Source organism: Nerophis ophidion, linkage group LG03 (assembly GCF_033978795.1).
Source record: "Nerophis ophidion isolate RoL-2023_Sa linkage group LG03, RoL_Noph_v1.0, whole genome shotgun sequence".
Taxonomy (NCBI): Eukaryota; Metazoa; Chordata; class Actinopteri; order Syngnathiformes; family Syngnathidae; genus Nerophis; species Nerophis ophidion.
The window spans coordinates 34,886,350-34,911,038 of record NC_084613.1 but is presented as its reverse complement, the minus strand read 5'-3'; the positions used below and the strand labels follow the sequence as shown (position 1 = coordinate 34,911,038).

At 39.0% G+C, this 24,689-nt stretch overlaps 1 protein-coding gene across 3 annotated transcripts in view; it reads right to left on the bottom strand.

Moving 5' to 3' along the window:
- Positions 1–2,021: 2,021 nt before the first annotated feature.
- The window catches only part of adgrf8 (adhesion G protein-coupled receptor F8), a 58,069-nt gene continuing 35,401 nt past the window's right edge, over positions 2,022–24,689 (bottom strand). For all 3 annotated transcript variants that reach the window (XM_061895013.1, XM_061895012.1, XM_061895014.1), the window contains 10 exons: positions 24,426–24,644; positions 24,107–24,304; positions 12,176–12,304; positions 11,905–12,092; positions 9,508–9,693; positions 8,059–9,432; positions 5,856–5,897; positions 5,680–5,721; positions 5,553–5,601; positions 2,022–2,969 (listed from right to left, as the gene is read on the bottom strand). In XM_061895013.1, coding sequence (XP_061750997.1) covers positions 2,911–2,969; positions 5,553–5,601; positions 5,680–5,721; positions 5,856–5,897; positions 8,059–9,432; positions 9,508–9,693; positions 11,905–12,092; positions 12,176–12,304; positions 24,107–24,304; positions 24,426–24,644 — 2,486 coding nt within the window. In that variant the 3' untranslated portion in view covers positions 2,022–2,910. The remainder of the gene's footprint in view (positions 2,970–5,552; positions 5,602–5,679; positions 5,722–5,855; positions 5,898–8,058; positions 9,433–9,507; positions 9,694–11,904; positions 12,093–12,175; positions 12,305–24,106; positions 24,305–24,425; positions 24,645–24,689) is intronic.

Sequence of the window (24,689 nt, the reverse complement as noted above, 5' to 3'; positions counted from 1 at the left end):
TCAGCCTCTTATTACAATGCACACAAGTAGTTACTATGACTGCTTGTTAGTTATGTGCACTTTCATAAATCATAACTGCAAAAACTAATTACATTACTAGTTACTAGCTGATTATCACTAGTAATTTGTGTTCTCATGCATTATAAACATGCAAAAACTACATATTAAAAACTAGTTACTACTTAATTACATTAAGTTATGCATGTTCTAATCCATTAAAACAGCGCACTGTCATGTCTGTGATCATGTTTTTGTTTAAGTCATGTTCTGTTTGTTTTTTGGACACTCAGTTCCTGCTTTTTCACTCCTGTTTTGTCACCATAATAACCATTAGTTTCACCTGTTTCACATTTTGAGTCACACACCTGTTTTCACTAATCACCACAGCATTATTTAAACTTGTAGTTGCCAGGTAAACAGCCTGGCGACATCACCTTCTAAACGCCATGTCCCGAGCTGTCCGTCTGCCTTCCTGGGAGAACGACCCGCCAGCAAGCTGCGACCCCCCCGCCGTGACACAAGTATGTGCTTTAATCACTTCATCACATGAAAAAACTAGAATAGACAGAGCATGAAAAGAACGGAGAGGCATGTTCTGTTTGTTTTTTGTACTCTGTCAGTTCCTGTTTTGTCACCATGACTACCAATCCGTTCACCTGTCCTCACGACTCACAAACCTGATTTTTTTGAACTCACGCACCTGTTTTCGATCACCACATCACTATTTAAGCCTGTCATTTTCTGTTGGTCGGCCTGGTGTCATTGTGTTCTTATCATGCTCTGTCCATGCTAGTTTTTTAATGTGATGAAGTGATTAAAGCACATACTTGTGTCACGGCGGGTGGTCGCAGCTTGCTGCGGGGTCGTTCTCCCAGAAAGGCAGACAGAAAGCTCGGGACATGGCTTTTAGAAGGTGATGTCTCCAGGCTGACTTCCTGTAAAATACAGGTTTAAATAATGCTGTGGTGATTAGTGAAAACAGGTGCGTGACTCAAAATGTGAAACAGGTGAAACTAATGATTGCTAAGGTGACAAAACAGGAGTGAAAAAGCAAGAACTGAGTGTCCAAAAACCAAACAGAACATGACTTCAACAAAAACATGATCACAGACATGACACACACTAAAGTGGTTACTGCAACTACTAGTTAATTAAAACTATTTGTCAGCCTCACCATTTATTACTCTGCACAAAAGTAATGACAATGACTATTCGTTATTCATTATGACCATGCCAAAACTAGTTTCTGAAACTACTAGTTACCAGTTCATTCTAACTGAAAATTTTGGGGGGTAAAAGTTGTAGTTTATAGTTAATTACAACTGGTTATATGTTCTATCATCAAGTGTTATTGTGGGGAAAAAAAATTGTGGTACCACTACTTACTAGTTTATTAAAATGTGTGAATATCTAATCAATTATTACTTATGTAAGCTAGTTTCTAGAACTTTTAGCGACTTGTTAAGTACTAGTTGAGTGTGCTTTTATCAATTATAACTGTGCAAAAAACCTAATTACTAACACTACTAGTTACTAGGTAATTAGAAGTAGCTATGTGTGCTCACATCAACTATTACGGTGCAAAAAAATAGTTACTGGAACTACTAGTTACTGATGGCAGTGCGTGAAGGACAAGTAAAGTGAGAAGTGATGTGAACAACATGCTGGGTTATCAACAAGGCTTTTTAAACACCTGGAAAAAAAAACTGTGACATGAATTCAGCAGAGTAGTGATCTCATTACTCACACTGCCTCCTCCCGGCACGTTTCTCTCTTCCTCTTTTTTTATGACTCTTAGTTACTCTGTTTACTTTGCAATAAGTTATTTGAATGGTGTGTGTGTGTGTGTGTGTGTGTGTGTGTGTGTGTGTGTGTGTGTGTGTGTGTGTGTGTGTGTGTGTGTGTGTGTGTGTGTGCGTGTGTGCGTGTGTGTGTGTGTGTGTGTTTAGCAGCAGTTAGAAAACAGTCCATTTCATAATGTTGAGTTTTTTGAAGAAAAAACAATTTCCAAGCACACAATATTGACATTTAAGTTTTAATCAAATTAATCCCACATCCACAATTAAAAATACATTCTGACACACACACGCATGCACACGCACTCAAACACACACACACACACACACACACGCACACACACACACACACACACGCACACACAAAACAAATCAAGTGTTATGCACATTAAATGCATGTGTAATTATATTACATTGTATATTAATGATACATACAGTATACACACAGAATGTTATAGTTACATTATAAAATGCATTGTACTACCTGTGCTACTATAAAGACACACGTAACAATTTAATAATTAAAATATACTGTATAATCATGATATATGTAGTGTATATATAAAATATTATAGTTATATTGTTAAATAAATTGTATCACCTGTGTTATTGTAAAGACACGTGACAAATTAATAACATGAACATAAAGTGCTTGATTGGTCTGATCATGGAGATCTGGTGCAAAGTATCAAAACCTTAAATAACACATAAGTGCAGTGATAATTACACAATAGTAAGTGTATGTATATACATATACGTATTACATCATGTAGGCAACATTCATAAATGTGATGTTTGAATATCTGTGCATTTACAGCATAATTGCAAGCATTGACAACTTCAAATACCACCTTGAGCTTTCAGAGAGAGTACTTCAATAGACACATTTGTGAACAGTACTACTAATGTTCCAAGTTTAAATACACACATTTGTGATAAATACGACTACTGTTCCAAGTGAAACAAAATGGCGGACAAAAGCACAGCAGTAATAAGTTTGGGGCTTGGCCTGCACGTCCTGGCATCTCTGTGGCGCTTGTCATGTATTGGCTCCAGAAGGTTCTCTTTCTGACACAATACTGCTGGTGTCAGCGTTGGTCGTTGACAGAAGATTTTAATGAATCCCTGTTGTGCTATTTGTAAAATCCGTGGGTTGTGTTGTCTCAGTATCGACTACAAAAAAACAACACCAGAGTAATGATGACCACGCTGGAGCACTGACAACACTTAAAAGTGGATGATATCGCATGTAGATATCAAATGTTGATACCACAAGTTGATATCACATGTAGATATCAGATGTAGATATCACAAATTGTTATGACATGTTGTTATCACATGTATATATTACCTGTTGATATAACATGTTGATATCACATGTAGCTATCACATGTTGATATCACATGTGGATATCACATGCAAATATCCCATGTAGATGTCACATATGTAGGGTTATGTTATTTCATCTTGACACATTTATACAATATCTTAATGTACAGTGTGTGTGTGTGTTTACATATGTGTCCATATATATATATATATATATATATATATATATATATATATATATATATATATATATATATATATATATATATATATATATATATACTGTATATGTATGTATATATAATATGTACACAAATTTGAGGTATCTAGGAATACATATAGTATTTAATATATCTAGTATATGGGGGAATATACATGGATTTTCATACGTGTAGTATATGAGGGGGAGTACATCAATTTTCCAGTATATCTAGTATTGAGGGGGAGTACATTAAGGTATCTTGTGTATGAGGGGGTGTATATATAGTATTTATATAGTATATGATGGGAATACATCTAGTATGTAGTATATCTTTTACATCATGGGAAATACATCTAGTATCCATATATTTAGTACAAAAAGGGGGTTACAATCTACAAACCCCGTTTCCATATGAGTTGGGAAATTGTGTTAGATGTCAATATAAATGGAATACAATGATTTGCAAATAATTTTCAGTCCATATTCAGTTGAATATGCTACAAAGACAACATATTTGATGTTTACACTGATAAAGGTTTTTTGTTTTTTTGCAAATAATCATTAATTTTAGAATTTGATGCCAGCAACACGTGACAAAGAAGTTGGGAAAGGTGGCAATAAATACAAATAAAGTTGAGGAATGCTCATCAAACACTTAATTGGAACATCCCACATATGTGCAGGCTAATTGGGAACAGGTGGGTGCCATGATTGGGTATAAAAACAGCTTCCCAAAAAATGCTCATTCTTTCACAAGAAAGGATGGGGCGAGGTACACTCCTCTGTCCGCATATGCGTGAGCAAATAGTCAAACAGTTTATGAACGTTTCTCAAAGTGCAATTGTAAAAAAATTAGGGATTTCAAAATCTACGGTCCATAATATCATCAAAAGGTTCAGAGAATCTGGAGAAATCACTCCACGTAAGCAGCATGGCCGGAAACCAACATTGAATGACCGTGACTTCAGAAAACCACTGTCACTAAATACAGTTCGTCGCTACATCTGTAAGTGCAAGTTAAAGCTCTACTATGCAAAGCGAAAGCCATTTATCAACAACATCCAGAAACGCCGCAGGGTCCTCTGGGCCGAGGATCATCTAAGATGGACTGATGCAAAGTGGAAAAGTGTTCTGTGGTCTGACGAGTCCACATTTCACATTGTTTTTGGAAATATTCGACATCGTGTTGTCCAGATCAAATGGAAAGCGAACCATCCAGACTGTTATCGACGAAAAGTTCAAAAGCCAGCATCTCTGATGGTATGGGGTTGCATTTGTGCCCAAGGCATGGGTAACTTACACATCTGTGAAGGCACCATTAATGCTGAAAGGTACATACAGGTTTTGGAACAACATATGTTGCCATCTAAGTGCCGTCTTTTTAATAGATGCCCCTGCCTATTTCAGCAAGACAATGCCAAGCCATATCCAGCACGTGTTACAACAGCGTGGTTTCGTAAAAAAAGAGTGCGGGTACTTTCCTGGCCCGCCTGCAGTCCAGACCTGTCTCCCATCGAAAATGTGTGGCGCATTATGAAGCGTAAAATACGACAGTGGAGACCCCGGACTGTTGAACGACTAAAGCTCTACATGAAACAAGAATGGGAAAGAATTCCACTTTCAAAGCTTTAACAATTAGTTTCCTCATTTCCCAAACGTTTATTGAGTGTTGTTAAAAGAAAAGGTGATGTAACACAGTGGTGAACATGCCCTTTCCCAACTACTTTGGCAAGTGTTGCAGCCATGAAATTCTAAGTTAATTGTTATTTGCAAAAAAAAAAAAAGTTTATGAGTTTTAACATCAAATATCTTGTCCTTGTAATGCATTCAATTGAATATGGGTTGAAAAGTATTTGCAAATCATTGTATTCCGCTTATATTTACATCTAACATAATTTCCCAACTCATATGGAAATGGGGTTTGTAGCATCTAGCATGTCTAGTATATGAGGGGGCAATATAATCAGTATCTAGTGTATGATTATATGAGGTGGAGTACATGTAGTACTTAGTACATGATCACATGAGGGAACGTATATCTATTAGTATCTAGTATATGAGTATATGAAGGGTAATATTTTTAGTAGTATTTAGTATATCTAGGCATAGATTGGTGTGGTCACAATGGCCAAATGTTGAAAAAACGGGGTTTCGACAGCAGGGCATGTATTCCATGTACTTCATGTTATCATGTACTTCATGTATTCCACTAAAAGAAGTTTTACCTTTTTCTCCCTGTGTATTGATCCTCCCTCCGTGTCGGGTATTGGTGCTCTGAAATCAGGGACAAAATCACACTTCAACACATCATTCCAAAAAGGCAAAGGTCCCCAATGAGAGATGTTGACTCACCGTTGTTCCTAATCCAGTTACTTCTGTGATGGCTTCGCGCACCTGAAATGTTCATGTAAAAAGGGTGATGCAGATGAGGTCGTCAGGGATTATTTTGTGGACATTGTGAGGATTATTGAACTATTCCCAAATATGTCAGAGAAGTGCATCATGGGAGAAAAACAAGAGGAACAAACCTTTCTGTCCAACAGGGTTCCAAATACTAAGATGAAGAAGCCCTGCAGTCGGAAGGAAGGACACCGGAAATCAATATTAGTCCGTTTGATCATACACTTTGTGAAAGCTTGCGTTTGGTGTGTGTGTGTGTGTGTGTGTGTGTGTGTGTGTGTGTGTGTGTGTGTGTGTGTGTGTGTGTGTGTGTGTGTGTGTGTGCGCGTGTGTGTGTGTGTGTGTGTGTGTGTGTGTGTGTTGCAAAACACATATTTTCACGCAGAACTCTGATCCTGTCTGTATATGACCAGGTGAATTCGCTGGGCAGTCGGCAGCATCACTCAGAGTAATGGGTGAATTTTAATGAAACGTTCAAAGAAAGTCCGAAATGGGCTAAGAAACAAGAGATTTGATATAGGGAATGATCCGGATCACCACCTGGAGTCAGAATGTATTAAAAATATTTCCTTACTTGATTTACTGTACTTGTTATTTATGTCTGGGGTGGGGAAAAAAGTTGATACGTTTTCAAACATCATAATGTCTCAATGTCGTTATTTTATTCAAAACTAAAAAATATATATTTTGACATATTTGAGCACAAGAAGTGGACAGTTGAGAAACAGAGAACATTTTTGTTGACTATATGCCACTTCAACATCTGTAAAAAACTATTGTGGATATACTACCAGTCTGTGGTTGTGGGGGGGGTAGGACTGTGGAAAAACTAGTGAGCATCCTGGATGATGCCAGACACCCTCTGCATACCGTTATCCGCAGCCAGAGGAGCCTGTTCAGTGCTAGACTGCTTCATCCCAAGTGCAGGACTAATAGACTAAAAAACTCCTTTGTCCCACACGCCATCAGACTGTAAAACTCCTCTTCGGGGAGTGCAATACTTTTTCATATCATGGTCACTACTGCCTAGTTTCTCTTGTTATATTCTTATTTTACTGTTATATCGTTATTCTCATTTTTGCTTTTCATTTTTATTCTTATTTTAATATTTTTGTATCTTGTTTCCATTTATAGATCCATTATTTACTTTTTAAATTCGATCTCAATTCTGTGCACTGCTGCCGGAATTTGAATTTTCCTGAGAGAACTCTCCTGAAGGAATCAATAAAGTACTATCCATCCATCTATCTATCTATCTATCTATCTATCTATCTATCTATCTATCTATCTATCTATCTATCTATCTATCTATCTATCTATCTATCTATCTATCTATCTATCTATCTATCTATCCATCCATCCATCCATCCATCCATCCATCCATCCATCCATCCATCCATCCATCCATCCATCCATCCATCCATCCATCCATCCATCCATCCATCCATCCATCCATCCATCTATCTATCTATCTATCTATCTATAAATATCTTGAAACGGTTGCAATACATGGAAATTGTTCATTAAAATCACATTATTTGGGCAGTGAATGTGTTAGTGTCAGTCCACAGTGCAGGGTCTTCACAAGTAAACATTGTCCCACATGGTGTTGGTGTCAGTCCAGAGTCCAGGGTCTACACAAGTAAACGTGGCCCCACATTATGGTGGTGTCAGTCAAGAGTCCAGGGTCTACACAAGTTAATATTGTCCAACATGGTGTTGGTGTCAGTCCAGAGTCTACATCCATTATTCCGCGTAGAAGATTTAGGAAGAGGGTGATAATTAAAGGGCTGATCGTTTGTGTGACATCTGTACCGAGGAGCGGAGTGACATTGACAGAAGTCCTATTTTATTTTAATAACATAATCTTTTCAATATCCATCCATCCATCCATTTTCTACCGCTTATTCCCTTTGGGGTCGCGGGGGGCGCTGTTGCCTATCTCAGCTATATATACATATGTATATGTATATATATATATATATATATATAGATAGATATATATATATATATATATATATATATAGATAGATATATATATATATATATATATATATATATATATATATATATATATATATATATATATATATATATATATATATATATATAAAAAACATGAAATTAATTATATTAAAGTGTATTTATTTTTCATTTTTACTTTCATTTTGTTTTTCTTTTCACACAGTTGAAACAGGAAGAAGGTGGTTTATATTGCTTGCTCAACCGTGGCATACAGCAGCTTGAAGGAAGTAAAAATAAACAACACTGAAACAATGCAAATACATGTGTAAAACATAAAAATAAAAAAAAATAGCACCAGCAACACACCTGTAGGGAATTGAAGAGTGCAAAGGTGATGTGGATTCCAACGTTTCTTGGGTCTAAGAGGGTTCCTACTCCAAGACTCCAGGTAATTCCAAAAAAGGGTGTGAGGACAGTCAAGCTCCGAACGATAACCTTCAAGCTTTGCCTCGTATCTTCTGGTACATTGTTTGTCGAAATCTGACTCTGAATGAGTTTTGTAGCCACAACAATTAGGATCACAATGTTTATGAACACTATAAGCAGTGCCGGAACGGCAAATGCCAGCAGTGCTCTGGACTGGGTCCAGTTGAGCCAGCAGGACCCGGTTATTTGGATGTAAGTATTGGTAGGTGCAGTTACAGCTATCGTAATGGATGCAATAATCAGAGGGCCCCCATAGCCAAGACAAAATCCAATAGCCAACTTTTTCTGTTTTGTAAGTGTGCCAAAGACGTTGACCGCGTGGTAAAACAGCAACAGGGCAGATGATAGCATCCAGAAAAAAAGGGCTAGGTAGAAAAAATGGATGAAAAAGGTTGCAGCAACGCATGCATCTAAATTTCTTCGTCGTTGACCAGCGATAGCGGCTCCGATGATGAACCAAATGTTTGCAATCAAGAGAGACAATGCAATGTTAACGATAGAAATATGGCGCAAGTACGCAATTTCATTCCTTTTCATTTTTTTCCATACGACTGCTTCTATAATGAGGCATATGACTAAAGATGCCAAGGAAACAGCGACGCCAATGAAGGTTATGAAGGCCAAGGCAGGAATCGCTGGCACAAAGGGTGACATAAGCATCGAGAAGGAGGTCACATGGTCACAGCGACATGTGACGGTTTCACTATCCATTGCAATCAACTGGCATCCTTCATCATCCCATCCTCCAAGACCTCCGAAGAGTGTAAAGTTCCAGAACACACACTGAGGCCTCCGTAGGGTCTGGTTAATAATGTCAAAGACAAACGTGATGTTGTTAACTGTGGTAGTAGATTGCACGAGTACCACTCTCCCGTTAATTGTCCTGTCTGTGGAGTTGTCCTCATCTCTTGGGGGAAGTATATTATCCATGGACTCGAAGGTTAGCACAGTTAGAATCGTTATTGCATTCGTGTCTGATACTTCTATCTCCACTGTGGAGTTGAAATCACCACTGAAATTGCTGTTGAACATTGTTTTGTTCAGGAGAACCAAAGGTGTCTCAATGTTCAAAGTTTCATTAACAAACCGACTTGTTAATGACTCTAGGGAGAACAATAATAAGGAACTAATACTTTCGTTTCTGGGTCTGACAAATCTTGTTCCCAGGACCTCGGTGACAGCTCGAGCGTTAAGAAAGGCCCATGATTCCCGAGCCTGCTCTATGGTGAGGGCACTTGTAGTTGATAGGATATCCTAAATCAAAAGGGAAGTAAATATTCATGTTAATATCTACAGTATGGCTCGGTTACTTGGGATGAATATACATACCGCAATAGAAGATTGTACAAGGACTGTTCCATTTGATACCGTTGTTGTTACAAAGATTCCAACATTGTCGAGAATCCTAACAATGGCCTCAATGTTGTTAGGAGACTCGGCATTCTCCAGAGCGAGCTCCACAACTGTGTTGTTGACTGCATTCAGGAAGACTCCCAAATCGCTTTCAGTCAATTGCTGTGACAGTTCAGGGGAGGAAATAGTGTTACAAACAAAATCACTTTGAAATCATCCAAATTATTGGATCTCACTTTGCTGAATAGGAATTGTGATCATTAATCTGCTGTCAAAATTACTGAGGCAAGTTGTCAAGTTTTCACCTGTTTGTTGGTTGCTTGCTTTTTCGTTAATCACGGAAAAATACAGGACGTATTCCCGTTAAATGTTAATCGGTTGGCATGCACTGATATAACTGATATATATATATATATATATATATGTACATGTACATACAGATTTTTTTTTTTTGTGTATTGTAAAATGTGAGGATATTATTGTCTCATGAATTATTCATCTACTTGCAAATTTCCTCTTTTTAGCTGGTTACTCTCTGCTGTATTGCAGTTCCAGTTCTGCTTTTGCTTAAAGTATTTATTCTTTTCTTATTTCAAAACTTCACATTCAAGGTAGCTTAGCGTTAAAGTTAGCATATCTTGTCTTCTTCTCCTTCCCCCGTGTTTGTCTGCACTAAATGGTCTGTGTGACTTCATTTCAACATACATAATCGATATTTGGAAATGTGTCCATCGATTCAGAATCAATTGTCCAAGATCCAATCGTGATGCATGGAAGATTCGATCATTTTCCTCGCCTCAGAATAAAATCTCCATCTCTTTTTACAACAGGTTTGAAGGTGTCTTGCATCAGTATGGCACAGACTACAGTAGCAGTGCTACCCTCGTATTGATTCACCAACTCAGCTATGCACACGCTTCTGTGTTTTTCGATGATTTCTTTTTTTTAATTCAATGACTATCATCCCCATCAGACACGTGAACAATAACAGGATCTGATAGCTCAGTTACAGCTCATATTATTCTATTCTGTGTTATATGTCTTTTATGTTGCACGATTGCGCCAAGTAAAATTCCTAGTTTGTGAACCCGTTCTCAAACTATGGCAATAAAAACTTTTCTGATTCTGATTCTGATTCTTCTTTTTCTTTTCAGCACTGTCCTTCACATTCATGTTCTTCACAACCATGTTTGGAAAAGCAAAGCTGTGTATTTCTAGCTATAAGCTAGCGAGTAATGCTAACAAACTATGTTACGTTTGCAATTGGGTAGCCGAAATTTTTGCTAGCATAACAAATATCTGAGAAACTGCTTGTATGCCAAAATATTTGTGCGCTGGAGCACTCGTAATTGGAGGTCCCGATGTTCAGTGTTGGGTATTGTTTTCCAGTAACAGACTTTTCTAAATGCTGTTATCACGCTATTATTGTAAGGTGCATCAACAATCTCTTTAAACAAACTCCTTAGCCACTGTCCAGCCTCACAGATGGTCGGAAATCTCAACTTCTAGCACTCCACATCACTGCCAGGTAGCATCTAGCAAGGGCACCGAAGTGTGCTGTTCTGCTTTAAAACTGCCGTTCTCCAGATAGAAGTACAGACTTGGACGTGATTGATGTACAAGGCATGAACATATATGTGACGTCCACATGAAGTCATTCCTCTCATCAAACGTTTCTCAGTAAATCCTTTCCCGTGTAACTAACTACCCAGCAGGCACAAGACATTGATACAAGTTGATTATATATACATGTCCTTAAAAACTGACTTTGAAACAATGTTTCAAAATAGAAGTATTCGTAAATATTGACAATGTTGATGTCTAATGTTAAATCCATGTTGTTTGCTTGGAAATTACCAAAATTCAATCAACGTCACAACCTGACATTTATTAAATGTTTTCAAAAAGCATGTAGTTTCAATGTTTTATTTGTGTTGTAGAACGTTGGTTGGGAAATGACCAAAATTCAACATTCAAATCAACGTCAGAACTTGACATTGATTTAACGTCGTCAAAAGCATGTTGTTTCAACATAAGGTTTGAGATGTTCAACGTCAGGACCTAATCCAACAAGTTCTCAACGTTGTTTCAATGTCTTGTGCCTGTTTTTGCATTGGCAATTCAACTATTTTTACAAGAAAGCAGTTACCTTTGATATTAATTTTCACTACACTGTCTTTTTATAGTCCTTGAATGTCCATGGTATCATTCTTGAACTGAATCACAATCATGGAAAAAGATGATTGTTCTTAAAAATGAAACATCGCTCCCCTATTTAAAACTGTACGTGCAGGTATTAGTTACAGACCAACTAATGAGGACTCAGTCGCCGTGTAAGTAAAACTTCTATGTCCGTTTAAACTCAGTGCTCACCGAAGACTGACGGAATAAGTCCAAAATCATCTGGCTGGTGCAGTTGTCTTCTTCATCTTCCCATTCTCCACTTTCATTGCAAATTGCTGTCATCAGTCCAACATTGCCTTCGTCTTGACAAACAGCAGTACCCATGTCGTTTAAAATTCCATTTCCAAATATCGGATCATTAACACACGTGAATACAACTGGGGAGAAAATACCTTAGTTATGGAACAAAAAACATTCATCTTTGAGGAGATTTTCTTTGCACTTCTCGATCAACGCTTACCGTTTGTGAGAAACCTTATTCTGATCTCTCGTGAAAAATCAGTGAAGTTAATCACCTGACAATTCACCCTAAAATCCGTTTCGCTGCAGTTTGTGATATTATGCTGGTATTGGATTGAAGGTCCTTGGTCTAAACATGGAATAGACAAAGCAAAACTGATTATTTACATCTTCAAACCCCAGCAAATGTTGAATGATCATCTTTGAGCAGAGGTGAGTAGTAACGTGCTACATTTACTCTGTTACTTTAACTTCAGTAAATTCTAGATACATTGTTCTTGTCGGAGTAGTTTAATTGCATCACACCTGCAAACCATTTGGTGAAGTCAATCAGACTATGGACCTTGATTACTTAAACCATGTCATGGGGTCTGATGAGAACAAGATACACATATTTGGTTCAGACCAGGCCCTTTTACACAGCAGGAACTTCTACAGAACATTCCCATTTACCTGGTTACCACCAAAAAACTACCCAGATAAAATAAAGTTCCACAGGAATCTTTTAGTTCCTAATAGCGAGTTGGGATTTTCCAAAGTTTTTACAGGAGCTTTAGACGTCGGGCTGTGCTGCCCAACGCTTATTGGTTGACCGAAGGGGGGGTTATCAATCATTGATTGTCGCTGCCAGTACCATACAACTCGTTTATTTCTTATTTCTTACTTGACAGAGAAAGAAAAGCGAAAAAAAAGTATGATTTAAACTTTTGTGTGCCAAAGAACGCTGATGAGTGGAACTATCGTGCAGTTTATTTTACTCAATTATGGCCTTGAAAAATTTGCAGTTTTATGTTGTTTATTCTTTTGTTTTGTTTTTTTACTTCATTTTGATACGCAAAGTTACGAGAAGTGACCGACGCTTTCAAGCGTAGTCACAGAGGAATACAAAGTATCCAGCCGGCCTTCAAACCAGTAACTGGAGCTGCTTACAGAGACTCCACGCTGTAAAAAAAAAAATGAAATAAAACTAAGTAAATGTGCAAGAAAATAGGCAGTAAACAAGTGGAACAAGGGTATATCGCCTCAAACATTCACTATTTAATTTGTTACAGACTATAAAAGTAATGAGTGGCATGCCATTTGTGTAGGTATTCGCCTCACCCCGAGAATACCCAAGGCTAAGAGGCTAACGCTAAATCTAATGTGCTTGTGATAAACATTGACATTTATTTATTAAGTTTTATTTACAGGGGAAATGGACCCTAAGGACTCACCTGACTCTCATGAATTCATCCCTTACTGACTTTAGGACTGTTGGACACTCTGGTCAAAAGCCCAAATGTTTCCAACACATTTCACTTTGTTTCCATGCACTAAATTAGTCTAATTTCTCCAAAAATATATTTTTTTGGTATTTTCACACCTATGTGTGAAGTACAAGTGTCCACGCACTCTCTGTGATGTGACTATTGGTCACACGCCGTGTGCCTCCCTACACTTATTTACTTTTAGCGCGGATACATGTTTTGTATTTCTGATAGACCTATGACGTCACACCAGGCATCTGTGGCTGAAGTCACAGCAGTTTAGTGTGAAGTGAATTATATTTATATAGCACTTTTTCTCTAGTGATTTAAAGTGATTTACATAGTGAAATCCATTATCTAAGTTACATTTAAACCAGTGTGGGTGGTACTGGGAGCAGGTGGTAAAGTGTCATGCCCAAGGACACAACGGCAGTGTCTCGGAGGTCAGAAGCTGGGATTGAACCTGGAACCCTCAAGTTGCTGGCACGCCATTTAGTTCTGTTGTAACTGATGTCTGTTGTAATATTAGCACATTTATTAGGTCTCTATTGGCTATGTGGATATTAAATAGCAGACAGTATCAAGAAATTCTCTTGGACTGTATTACAAACATGACGATATACCAAGCACGCAGCCGGGCAAATCCAGGTTCCAAGCAAAGAAAGTGTCATGGTCCGGGCGCATGCCAAAGCGCATTAATCAATGAGCCCCGTGAAGCGCACCTCGGGACAGCAAGCCGTTGCAAGCAATCAGCACTCAGCGCACCTGAGGTGTGCTGATCTCCCCTGGGCTTCTTAAGCCAGTGCAAACCTGCGATCCGGGCCAGAACGTAACAATCCGTTCCTCTATCGTAAGCAATCCTTTAGCTCAATGCAACCTTGCTCTCTCTCTATCTGTGTTTTCTCTACCTTCGTGTTTGATTGGTCCGGTGTTGATGAGCTGTGCGTCTTGTCATTCCTCGTTCCTTTGCTTTCCGAACTGCCTCTTGGATCTCGACCTTGGACACAGACCTTTTTCGCCCCGCTATAGCCCCCCGACTTCCTGCCTGCTTGCGAACTTCCGAGCTCTGCCTTGTCCCTACTGATCTTCTGCCTCTCGTTCAACACTTCGGTAACACTCAGCAGCTAATCTCACACTCCATTCCTGTAGTTGATTATATTATTATCGTTTTGATATTTTGATATATATATATATATATATATATATATATATATATATATATATATATATATATATAAAACTACACCCCCTTGTAGTCTGGGCTGTCTACACTCCCCCTGCAAACATAATAGAAAGACCGGCGGGAGGGTTTTTTCAAATAAATTTTCAAACAGAGAATCATGGAAACAAAACTTTTGAATATCTGGGAGTTCATTCAAAAGGCTTTGGGGATTGATGGAAGGAGTTTTTCCGAAGGAAAACATTTTGTGCTCCGACTGATACTGTTTTGGATGAAGGTCGCCATTGTTGTGGACTGTCTTGCAAGTTATGTGGAATACAAAGTTGTTGTTAATCAGTGACCTGCCACATTGCCAATTAAAATGTTGTGGTGGGTGATGTTATATGTTGTGGCGGTCCACATAAAATAACATTGGCGGACACCCAATAAGGTGTGGCAGGCCACATGCAATAACGTTGTGGACCAGTTAAAACGTTGTCGAAGGTGACGTTAAGTGATGTGGCGAAACGTATAAAATGGCCTGGCAGACCACTTTAAATGAGGTGGCAAACCACATAAAATTAATTGTCGGAACCAGCTGATGGACTGTGTTACGTCTGCGGAGACACATAGCTGCACTGGTAGCGTTCCTTCCAAGGCGGAAGACAAGCAGGAGTAGTGTGCAGGTAAGATTGAAGTTTTTAATAAATTAAAGGCAGGACAAAAATATAAAACTGCGTACGCTGGTAAAAAAAACAAACCAAAATGTCACCAAAGGTGAAAAATTGAGGAAAACTAGACTGTACAAAAATCAGTACAGCAAGGAGGAAAACTAGGAGAACGTAACTGTTGCTTGCCTATCACAAACACTGACCTAGCAACTAATGCTGGGTGACAGGAAACTATAAAGGGGAGTGATTAACCAAAACACCTGGTGGGAACACTAATTGCTAAACACAGACAGGTGAGGAGAATCAGTGCCCATGGAAACCGACAGTAAACAGGGAAAGAGGGTGCAACCAGGAAACAGACGTAGACAGGAAAAACTCCCAAACATAAATTATGCCATGACCCGGGTGACAGGTCATGACCGACTGACTGGGGAATAAGGGAATAGCGTGGCTCGGTTAGTAGAGCGGCCATGCCAGCAACTATAGGATTCCTGGTTCGATCCCCAGCTTTTGCCATACTAGACACGTCTGTTGTGTCCTTGAGCAAGACACTTCAACCTTACTCCTGATGGGTCATAGTTAGGGCCTTGCATGGCAGCTCCCACCATCATTGATTGTATATGTAATAGTGTCAAAGCGCTTTGAGTACTCTCAAGGTAGAAAAGCGCTATACAAGTACAACCCATTTAATCGCCTTGTCTCCAGATCTAAACTGTGAAGGGTCATCTTTAAATTGAAGGTGAATTGTAAGGACTTTAACATTCATCAGTATGGATTTATAGCGAGTGCCGGTATTTGTTAGTACCAGTTCCTAATTGGGTTGGTCATCCTGGACCGTGCAGATTCTGGACTAATGATACTGCTATCTGTATTTTACTATCCATCTGACAGTGGTAATTGTGACAAGGTGTGTGTCTGGCTGGTCTCCAGGGTCTGTAGTGTGTGTGTGTTCTGGCAATGCTTACTTATTGGGGACATCGCTCTGTTTACAAAGTCACTTTAGGGGACCTTTGACGTTATGGGGACAAAAAAACAGGTCCCCTAAATGGAAACTTTTATAAATAATAGTCAGATCCATTCTGAAGATGCCTGAATGATTTTTAAAAGCCCCCTAATCAGTCTGCAGCTGGCCCTGCGCTCTCTGGTCATTCATTGATTACTTTAACAATTAACACCTGGCACGCCACAAGAAGGCAGCGTGAGGGCAATACAAGGAGCACAGAAGCAAGTCGTTTAACCTACAAGGTAAGAACATTTTTCTTAAAAATTGAGTTTATTGACTATCATTTGTAGAAGCTTAATGTGTTTATGACCAAGTTAAGCCAAAAAATTTGAACAAAAGTGGAATATCAGCAAAAAATCAACACTGTGTCAGAGAGAAGATGCGGGAATTAGGAAGACTAATTCATAATGCCAGGAGAGCAACTACCTTGAAAAAAATGGAGGATGTTGTGAATCGTAAGAACTACTTGGAGATGGTCAAAGCTGTCAAATGTACTTGTGGCTATGATAGTGACGCAAACAAATTCTGCATTCCATCACTAACAACTAAATTTGGTAATTCCCTGGTTAAAGTCAGCAAACTCTCGAAAGCACAAGGTTTAATAAACAACAATGAAGATTTGGTCAGGAATGCCACTCAGTTCAAAAATGTCCATCGTGAGAAGTGGAACGAGTTGATCTCTGCAACAGCTCTGAGGAATATAGCCGAAAAAAAGTGGAATGTACCACAACTTATGCCCTTCACTGAGGATGTTCAAAAATTGCATCAGTTTCTCAATCAAATGTATGATGAGTGCAGCAGTGCGCTATCTGAAAATTCTTCCACAAAAGGACTGGTCAGACCTGCAAAAGTATGTTTGACACAGATCATCCTTTTTAACAGACAAAGAGAAGGAGAGGTAGCAGCCATGCCCCTGTTGGCTTTTTTGTCAAGAGACACAACTGATCCTCCCAGAGATGTTGATTGGGCTCTCTCTAAAGTGGAAAAAAACTCTGCAGATATTTTTCAAGGATTGTCAACAGGGGAAAATGAGGGAGACCTGTTCCTATTCTCTTGACTCCAAAAATGGTGTGTGCATTAGAACTTCTCATCAAGTACAGGGAAACTTGTGGGCTTCTCAAAGACAACACTCACCTGTTTGCAAGACCCATAGCGATGACACATTTCCGTGGTTCTGACTGCATAGAAGACTATGCAAAAGCATGTCATGCAAAGTGTTCTGTTTCGCTTACTACCCACAAAACTACGAAAATATGCTGCCACCCTTTTAACTATGCTAAACATGAGAGAGATGGACCAGCTGGCCAACTGTCCTGGCCATGATATTAGAATCCATCGTGAGTTCTATAGACTTCCGGAAAAGAGATTGCAGCTGGCAAAAATCAGCAAAGTCTTGATGACACTCGAGCAAGGTCGACTATTAGAGTTCCATGGAAATAATTTGTCATGAGAGGATTGTTCTCCCAGGAATGCAAGAGGGGCTGCTCTGGACGAAGGTGTGAAGGTAGGATTAGATGTATTTAATATAAATCACCCAACTACCAAAATACAGGCAGTCCACAGCATACAGCAACCAACAAAAAGGCAAGCGTGCCTAACAAACGTAAAGCTTAGACTTAGCATAGCCTATGGCATGGAACAAAAAACATACTTGAAAAAGGTGTGACACAAACAATGAAGCCAAACTGGCAAAGACAGGCTTAAATAAAAGTCTCTTGATTAGAGCAGGTGCGTACCGAACACATGAGGCAGGTGAAATCGCCATGGTAACTAAAACAAACAAGGGTGCACAAAAACAGGAACAATTGGAGTCCAAAACTAACAGAAAATAACTAACCATAACATGATCTAGACCACAGATCATGACAGAACTTGGATGAAATCACAATTGGTCCAAATGGTAAGTTGTCATATTTGTTGTTTGTTTGGTTTGAACTCATTTGTAAACTTAAAGGCTTACTGAAATAAGATATTCTTATTTAAACAGGGATAGCAGGTCCATTCTATGTGTCATACTTGATCTTTTCACGATATTGCCATATTTTTGCTGAAAGGATTTAGTAAAGAACATCGACGATAAAGTTCGCAACTTTTGGTGCTGATAAAAAGGCCTTGCCTTTACCGGAAGTCGCAGACAATGGCGTCACAAGTGTGAGGGCTCCTCACATCCTCACATTGTTTTTAATAGGAGCCCCCAGCAGCTAAAGCTTTTCAGACCGAGAAAACGACAATTTCCCCATTAATTTGAGCGAGAATGAAAGATTTCTGTTTGAGGATATTGATAGCGAACAACTAGAAAAAAAACAACAAAAATCAAGTTAAAAAAAAGCCGATTGCATTGGGACGGATTCAGATGTTTTTAGATACATTTACTAGGATAATTCTGGGAAATCCCTTATCTTTCTATTGTGTTGTTAGTGTTTTCGTGAGTTTACTAGTACCTGATAGTCGGAGGGGTGTGTCCACGGGTGTCTTGATGCCAGTGTCTAAGGCAGCGTTTCTTAAAGTATGGGGCGCGCCCCACTGGTGGGGAATAGAGACATGACAGGTGGGGCGCGAGAAACGCGAGGAGATTCCACTTTAATTTTATTTTATTTTTTTATTCTCATTTTTTTTTTTTTACAACCCCGTTTTCTATACAAACTGTAAATCACTTTGTGATTCTGTCTGTGAAAATTACTTATTTTTCCTGTAGGCTTTAAATTTGTAGGTAGGAGCGAAAGTTTGACAGACGCAACAGTAACTAATGAGGGCGGGGCTGAGCGGAACAAACTTTCGCGCGGATGGGTAGCAGAGGCTAATGCGTGGACCACAATTACACAAAATTGATACATTAACTTCATATAGAATTGCATACAGAATTGCTCAATGCAAAAAAGCACACACACTTGCTGAGCAGCTGATTCTCCCCGCTGCAGTAGACATGGTGTCAGTCATGCTTGACGAGACAAGCGCAGCAAAATTAAAAGCTGTCCCACTGTAAAGCGACACAGTTGCGAGACGTATATGCGACATTGCAAGTGATCTTGAGGAACAACTCCTAGACCAGGGGTCGGCAACCCGCGGCTCCGGAGCTGAATGCGACTCTTTGATCACTCTGATGCGGCTCAGCTTGTCACGGCCAGCTCAGCTTGTCATCCTGCTTGTCAAACATCGGGACACGCCCACGGCCGCGCGCGTCTCCGTCCTGCAGCAGCCATCAGCTGCTGCAGGATGGAGACATGTGGGTGTCCAAGTTAAAGCGCCTGACAGCGGACCTTGAAGATGTTTCACGCCAGAAGGCCGTTCTTGCTCAGAATCACAAATGACGTGATATTGAAAACCTCCCCAAACCAGACAAACTTGTGTTCGAAACTTGCAACGCTATCCCCGACTTTTATGTGAACATGAAAAAGTATGCACTTGGAGTCCTGTCGATCTTTGGATCCACATATGCATGTGAGCAGGTGTTCTCCAACATGAACTTTATTAAAAACAAACATGGCACACGCCTCACAGATGAGAGTTTACATTCCTGTGTGAAGATAAAGGTGACGTAATACAGCCCGGACGTGGAGACGCTGTGCTCTGCGGTTCAGGAGCAGAAATCACATTGACCACGTATGATAAATATTTTAATTTCCTATAATTTTGCATATATTCACATTTTTTAATTGTTCAGTGAAATAGACAGTTTACGAGATGTTTGGTTCTCTGCCAGTGAATAATTTAAGTTTGGCGTTTTTTTTTTTCATTACTACAAGGAGGACTTAAATAGACATTAAGTATTTTACTTAACCTTCAACCCGACGTCTTTTTCGGAGTTAAAACGTTTTGTTGCATGCAGACAATTTATTTAATTTTTTCTGCAGTCGTTTATTGATTTCATAAACGTAACCCATCATAGTTTGTTTATATTTAGCACAAAGCAAAAAGAAAACTTTATATGCAGTGTTTTTATTTCTAATTTTTATTTTATTTAATTTTGTAATTGTTTTGTCCCGTCCAGCTTCCCAGGCAAATCATATAGTTGATGTAGATGCCTATATCGGCTGTTCACATTTATTTTACAGAAGAGAAGTGTAGAATACTTCCCTTATTGCCTTATTGAAAATTGACTTTACTAAATGTATTTATATTATCATTTGGTGCAGCCGGGCTGGAGCAGCAAGGGATAGAAAGAGAAAAAAAGGAAGACAGAGGGGGAAATTGTGGGGATCAGGGGGGGATTAGACAGTGTTATTTAATTTTAAATTTCAAAAGAGTTTTGTGGCTCCCATTGTTTTCTTTAATTTGTGAAATGGGTCAAAATGGCTCTTTGAGTGGTAAGGGTTGCCGACCCCTGTCGTAGACAAATTAAAATAAAGTCGTTTTTCTTTACAAGTGGACGAAGCTACTGACAGCAATAAAGACTGCCTGTTCATCGCGTACGTCCGCTTTGTGAATGGCAAGTCACTGTGCGAGGATTTACTGTTTTGGAAATACATAAAACATAGAGCCACTGCTTATGAGCTGTTCAAGATAGACAGTTTCCTCAAAGAACACGACTTTGAAATGGGAAAACTGTGTGGGCTTTTGTTCTGATGGCGCACAGACCATGGCAGGGTCAAGAGACGGGCAGCAGGCTCTAATAAAGAGGGTTGCGTCAAATGCGCATTGGACACACTGCGTCATTCACCGGGAAGCACTCGCGTCAAGGCACCTCAGCCCCGAACTCAATGAGGTTTTAACAGATGTTGTGAGCGCGGTAAATTTTATCAAAACACGAAACAGTGGCACTTTTAATTTATTTATTGTGGAACTTGATGCAAGTAATTTGATTTATTATTGAACTTGATGCAAGTTATTTGATTTATTATTGAACTTGATGCAAGTTATAACACTTTTATTTGATTTATTATTGAACTTGATGCAAGTTATAACACTTTTGTTTTATTTATTATTGAACTTGATGCAAGTTATTTGATTTATTATTAAACTTGATGCAAGTTATAACACTTTTATTTGATTTATTATTGAACTTGATGCAAGTTATTTGATTTATTATTGAACTTGATGCAAGTTATTCGATTTATTATTGAACTTTATGCATGTTATAACACTTTTGTTTCATTTATTATTGAACTTGATGCAAGTTATTTGATTTATTATTGAACTTGATGCAAGTTATTTGATTTATTATTGAACTTGATGCAAGTTATAACACTTTCATTTGATTTATTATAGAACTTGATGCAAGTTACAACACTTTTGTTTCATTTATTATTGAACTTGATGCAAGTTATTTTATTTATCATTGAACATGATGTTATTTTATGTTATTGAGTTTGAGTGTTTACAACTTGATGTTACTTGATGTTCAATAAATTTGGAAATGTTAAGCTTGGCATTAGCGTTCTGTTGGGGCGATGGGGGCAGGTGGGGCTTGAAAACTCCCCCTTGTCCAAAGTGGGGGATGAAAAAAAAAGTTTGAGAACCACTGGTCTAAGGGAAGTCGACGGCAGCTGTATGGACGGCGCAAGCTCAGCTGATCTCCGGTAAGAGGCGACTTTTTACCACAATTTTCTCACCGAAAACTGCTGGTTGACATTTGGTCGGGATCCATGTTCGCTTGACCGCTCTGATCCATAGTAAAGCTTCACCTTCGGGAATTTTAAACAAGGAATCACTGTGTGTTTGTGTGGCTAAAGGCTAAAGCTTCCCAACTCCATCTTTCTACTTTGACTTATCCATTATTAATTGAACAAATTGCAAAAGATTCAGCAACACATATGTCCAAAATACTGTGTAATTATGCGGTTAAAGCAGACGACTTTTAGCCGCGAGTGGTGCAGCGCTAATATTTCCTTACAGTCCGTGACGTCACGCGCGTGCGTCATCATTCCGCGACGTTTTCAACAATAAACTCCGCGGGAAATTTAAAATTGCAATTTAGTAAACTAAACCGGCCGTATTGGCATGTGTTGCAATGTTGATATTTCATCATCGATATATAAACAATCAGACTGCGTGGTCGGTAGTGTGGGTTTCAGTAGGCCCTTAACATGTTATGTGTACCACAGCATGTGTTGTGCAAACTATAGATGGAGATATCACCAGAGAGGAAGAACACAATCCGTGAGCTGAAATTTGTTAATTAATAATAATTTTTCTGGTTTAAACTCATTTTTTAGCTTAACATGTTATGTGTACCACAGAATGTGTTGTGCAAACTGAAGGGGAAGATATCACCAGAGAGGAAAGACACTATCCATGTCCTGTAGGGTCACTTGCAGGTAAAGCTGCCCAGAAAAGGGGACCCTTGACAAAGAAAGAGGTGAAGGCTGTCGAGAAGCACATGAAAGGATTCATTCCTTCTGGTATTGTACCAGGAAAGAGTGACTGTTTAAAATGTTTGAGGGCAGAACCGGAAGCTCTCCAAAACCGGGAATGGCAAGCATTGAAGTTCTACGTGTACAACTGCATTATGGCCTACAAAAGAAGATTGCATCTAAAATAGTACATTAAGAGATAATCAGCAAGACTGGTTAAATAGAACAGTTTTTTTTTAATGTTAATAATGTTCAATGTTGTTCACAATAGAAAAGTAAAAATGAAAGGTTAAATGAGTTTTCTTGAAAAGTAAAACGTGTTATCCTGACATTATTAGCACTATAATTCTGTATGGTATCATCCTTAGTTAAAATATATATATTTTTACCTTGTCTCCACAAGTGCTAATGAAAAATTTGGTCCCCCAGTCCAAATGATAACGTGTGTGTGTGTGTGTGTGTGTGTGTGTGTGTGTGTGTGTGTGTGTGTGTGTGTGTGTGTGTGTGCATGTGTGTGTGTGCTTAACCTATTGTTACTACAACAATCTACAAGGTTAATACAGTTTGTTTCTCTTTCTTCCCTTCCATTTATCTCCTTTATTTTGTATATCAAGTGATCATTAGATATATGTATTGTTGCAATTGAAAGAATTGCATTGTTGATAATAGAGGTAATTATCAATATTATTGTTCATTATCAATAGTGCTATTTCTATTGGTATTTTTCATGTTCCTGTTGTAGTGTAATAATGCTCATTGTCATTTCTGTGTAATTAATATTTATTTCACTAACTGCTTCTTTGCTATCATTTTTATTATCATATTTGTACAAATCCCATTTGCTGATGCTGTTCTGTTGTTGTTGTCGTATCTTTATCTTTCCCCGCTCTTGTACCCACAATTTCCCCCTCTGCCTTCGTTTTTTTTTTGTCTTTCTTTCCCCCCCTGCTCCAGTCCGGCTTTGCCAAGTTATAATATCCATTTTTTCTACCGCTTATTCCCTTTTGGGGTCGCGGGGGGCGCTGGCGCCTATCTCAGCTACAATCGGGCGGAAGGCGGGGTACACCCTGGACAAGTTTCCACCTCATCGCAGGGCCAACACAGATAGACAGACAACATACACACTCACATTTACACACTAGGGCCAATTTAGTGTTGCCAATCAACCTATCCCCAGGTGCATGTCTTTGGAGGTGGGAGGAAGCCGGAGTACCGGGAGGGAACCCAAGCATTCACGGGGAGGACATGCAAACTCCACACAGAAAGATCCGAGCCTGGATTTGAACCCAGGACTGCAGGACCTTCGTATTGTGAGGCAGACGCACTAACCCCTCTTCCACCGTGAAGTCCACCGTGAAGTTATAATATAAATCCATTTAAAAAAGTCAAAGACAAATAAGACAACAAGAGAAGTATCCCACACTTCTCTTTTGTAAAGTAAATCTGTACAGCTTCTACATCAACAATATGATTTGCCTGAGAAGATATGCCCAGGGCAAATATTTTGTCATAATACTACACATACATGATATCATTTGCAGACTTTTGTGTTTGACTTTTACCGAAACTGGTTGCAGCGTCAAACTCCACGATGTAGGGGTCCTGCACTGAGCACGCCAATGACACTGTTTGCCCGACCTGACACAATATACTCGTTTCAAGCGGCCGTACTTGGATTCGTGGTGTTTCATTCAGCATAAATATGGGAGAACGCTGCCGGAAAATAGCTTGGGTATCAGTCAGCCGACATTCATAGATTCCTGAAATAAAAAATGTTCGTGTTTAAAGCACATATCCACCAGTCAGATCCACAAAAATAAATATGCAATGCAGTTAGGTGTCATGTGATGACTTATTTTGAAAATGTAGAGTTGTTCTTACCATTGTCAGTAAAAAAGAAGTTCAAGATAGTAAGCGTTGACATTCGACCACCTGTTGAAATGCTGTGTTGGGCGTCTACTGCTATTATTTCCCCATTAAGATGCCACTCAGCTGTAATAGGTTCATTAAATACCGCATCAGCTGGTGGTGGCCCACAGATCACAGTCAGAGTCTGCTCAATGAATATTTCAGCTGGCCGAAAAGTTAAGGGCTCAACACCTTCAAAAGAAAAGAGAACAGGCTATGGATTTGTTCTACTGCTGA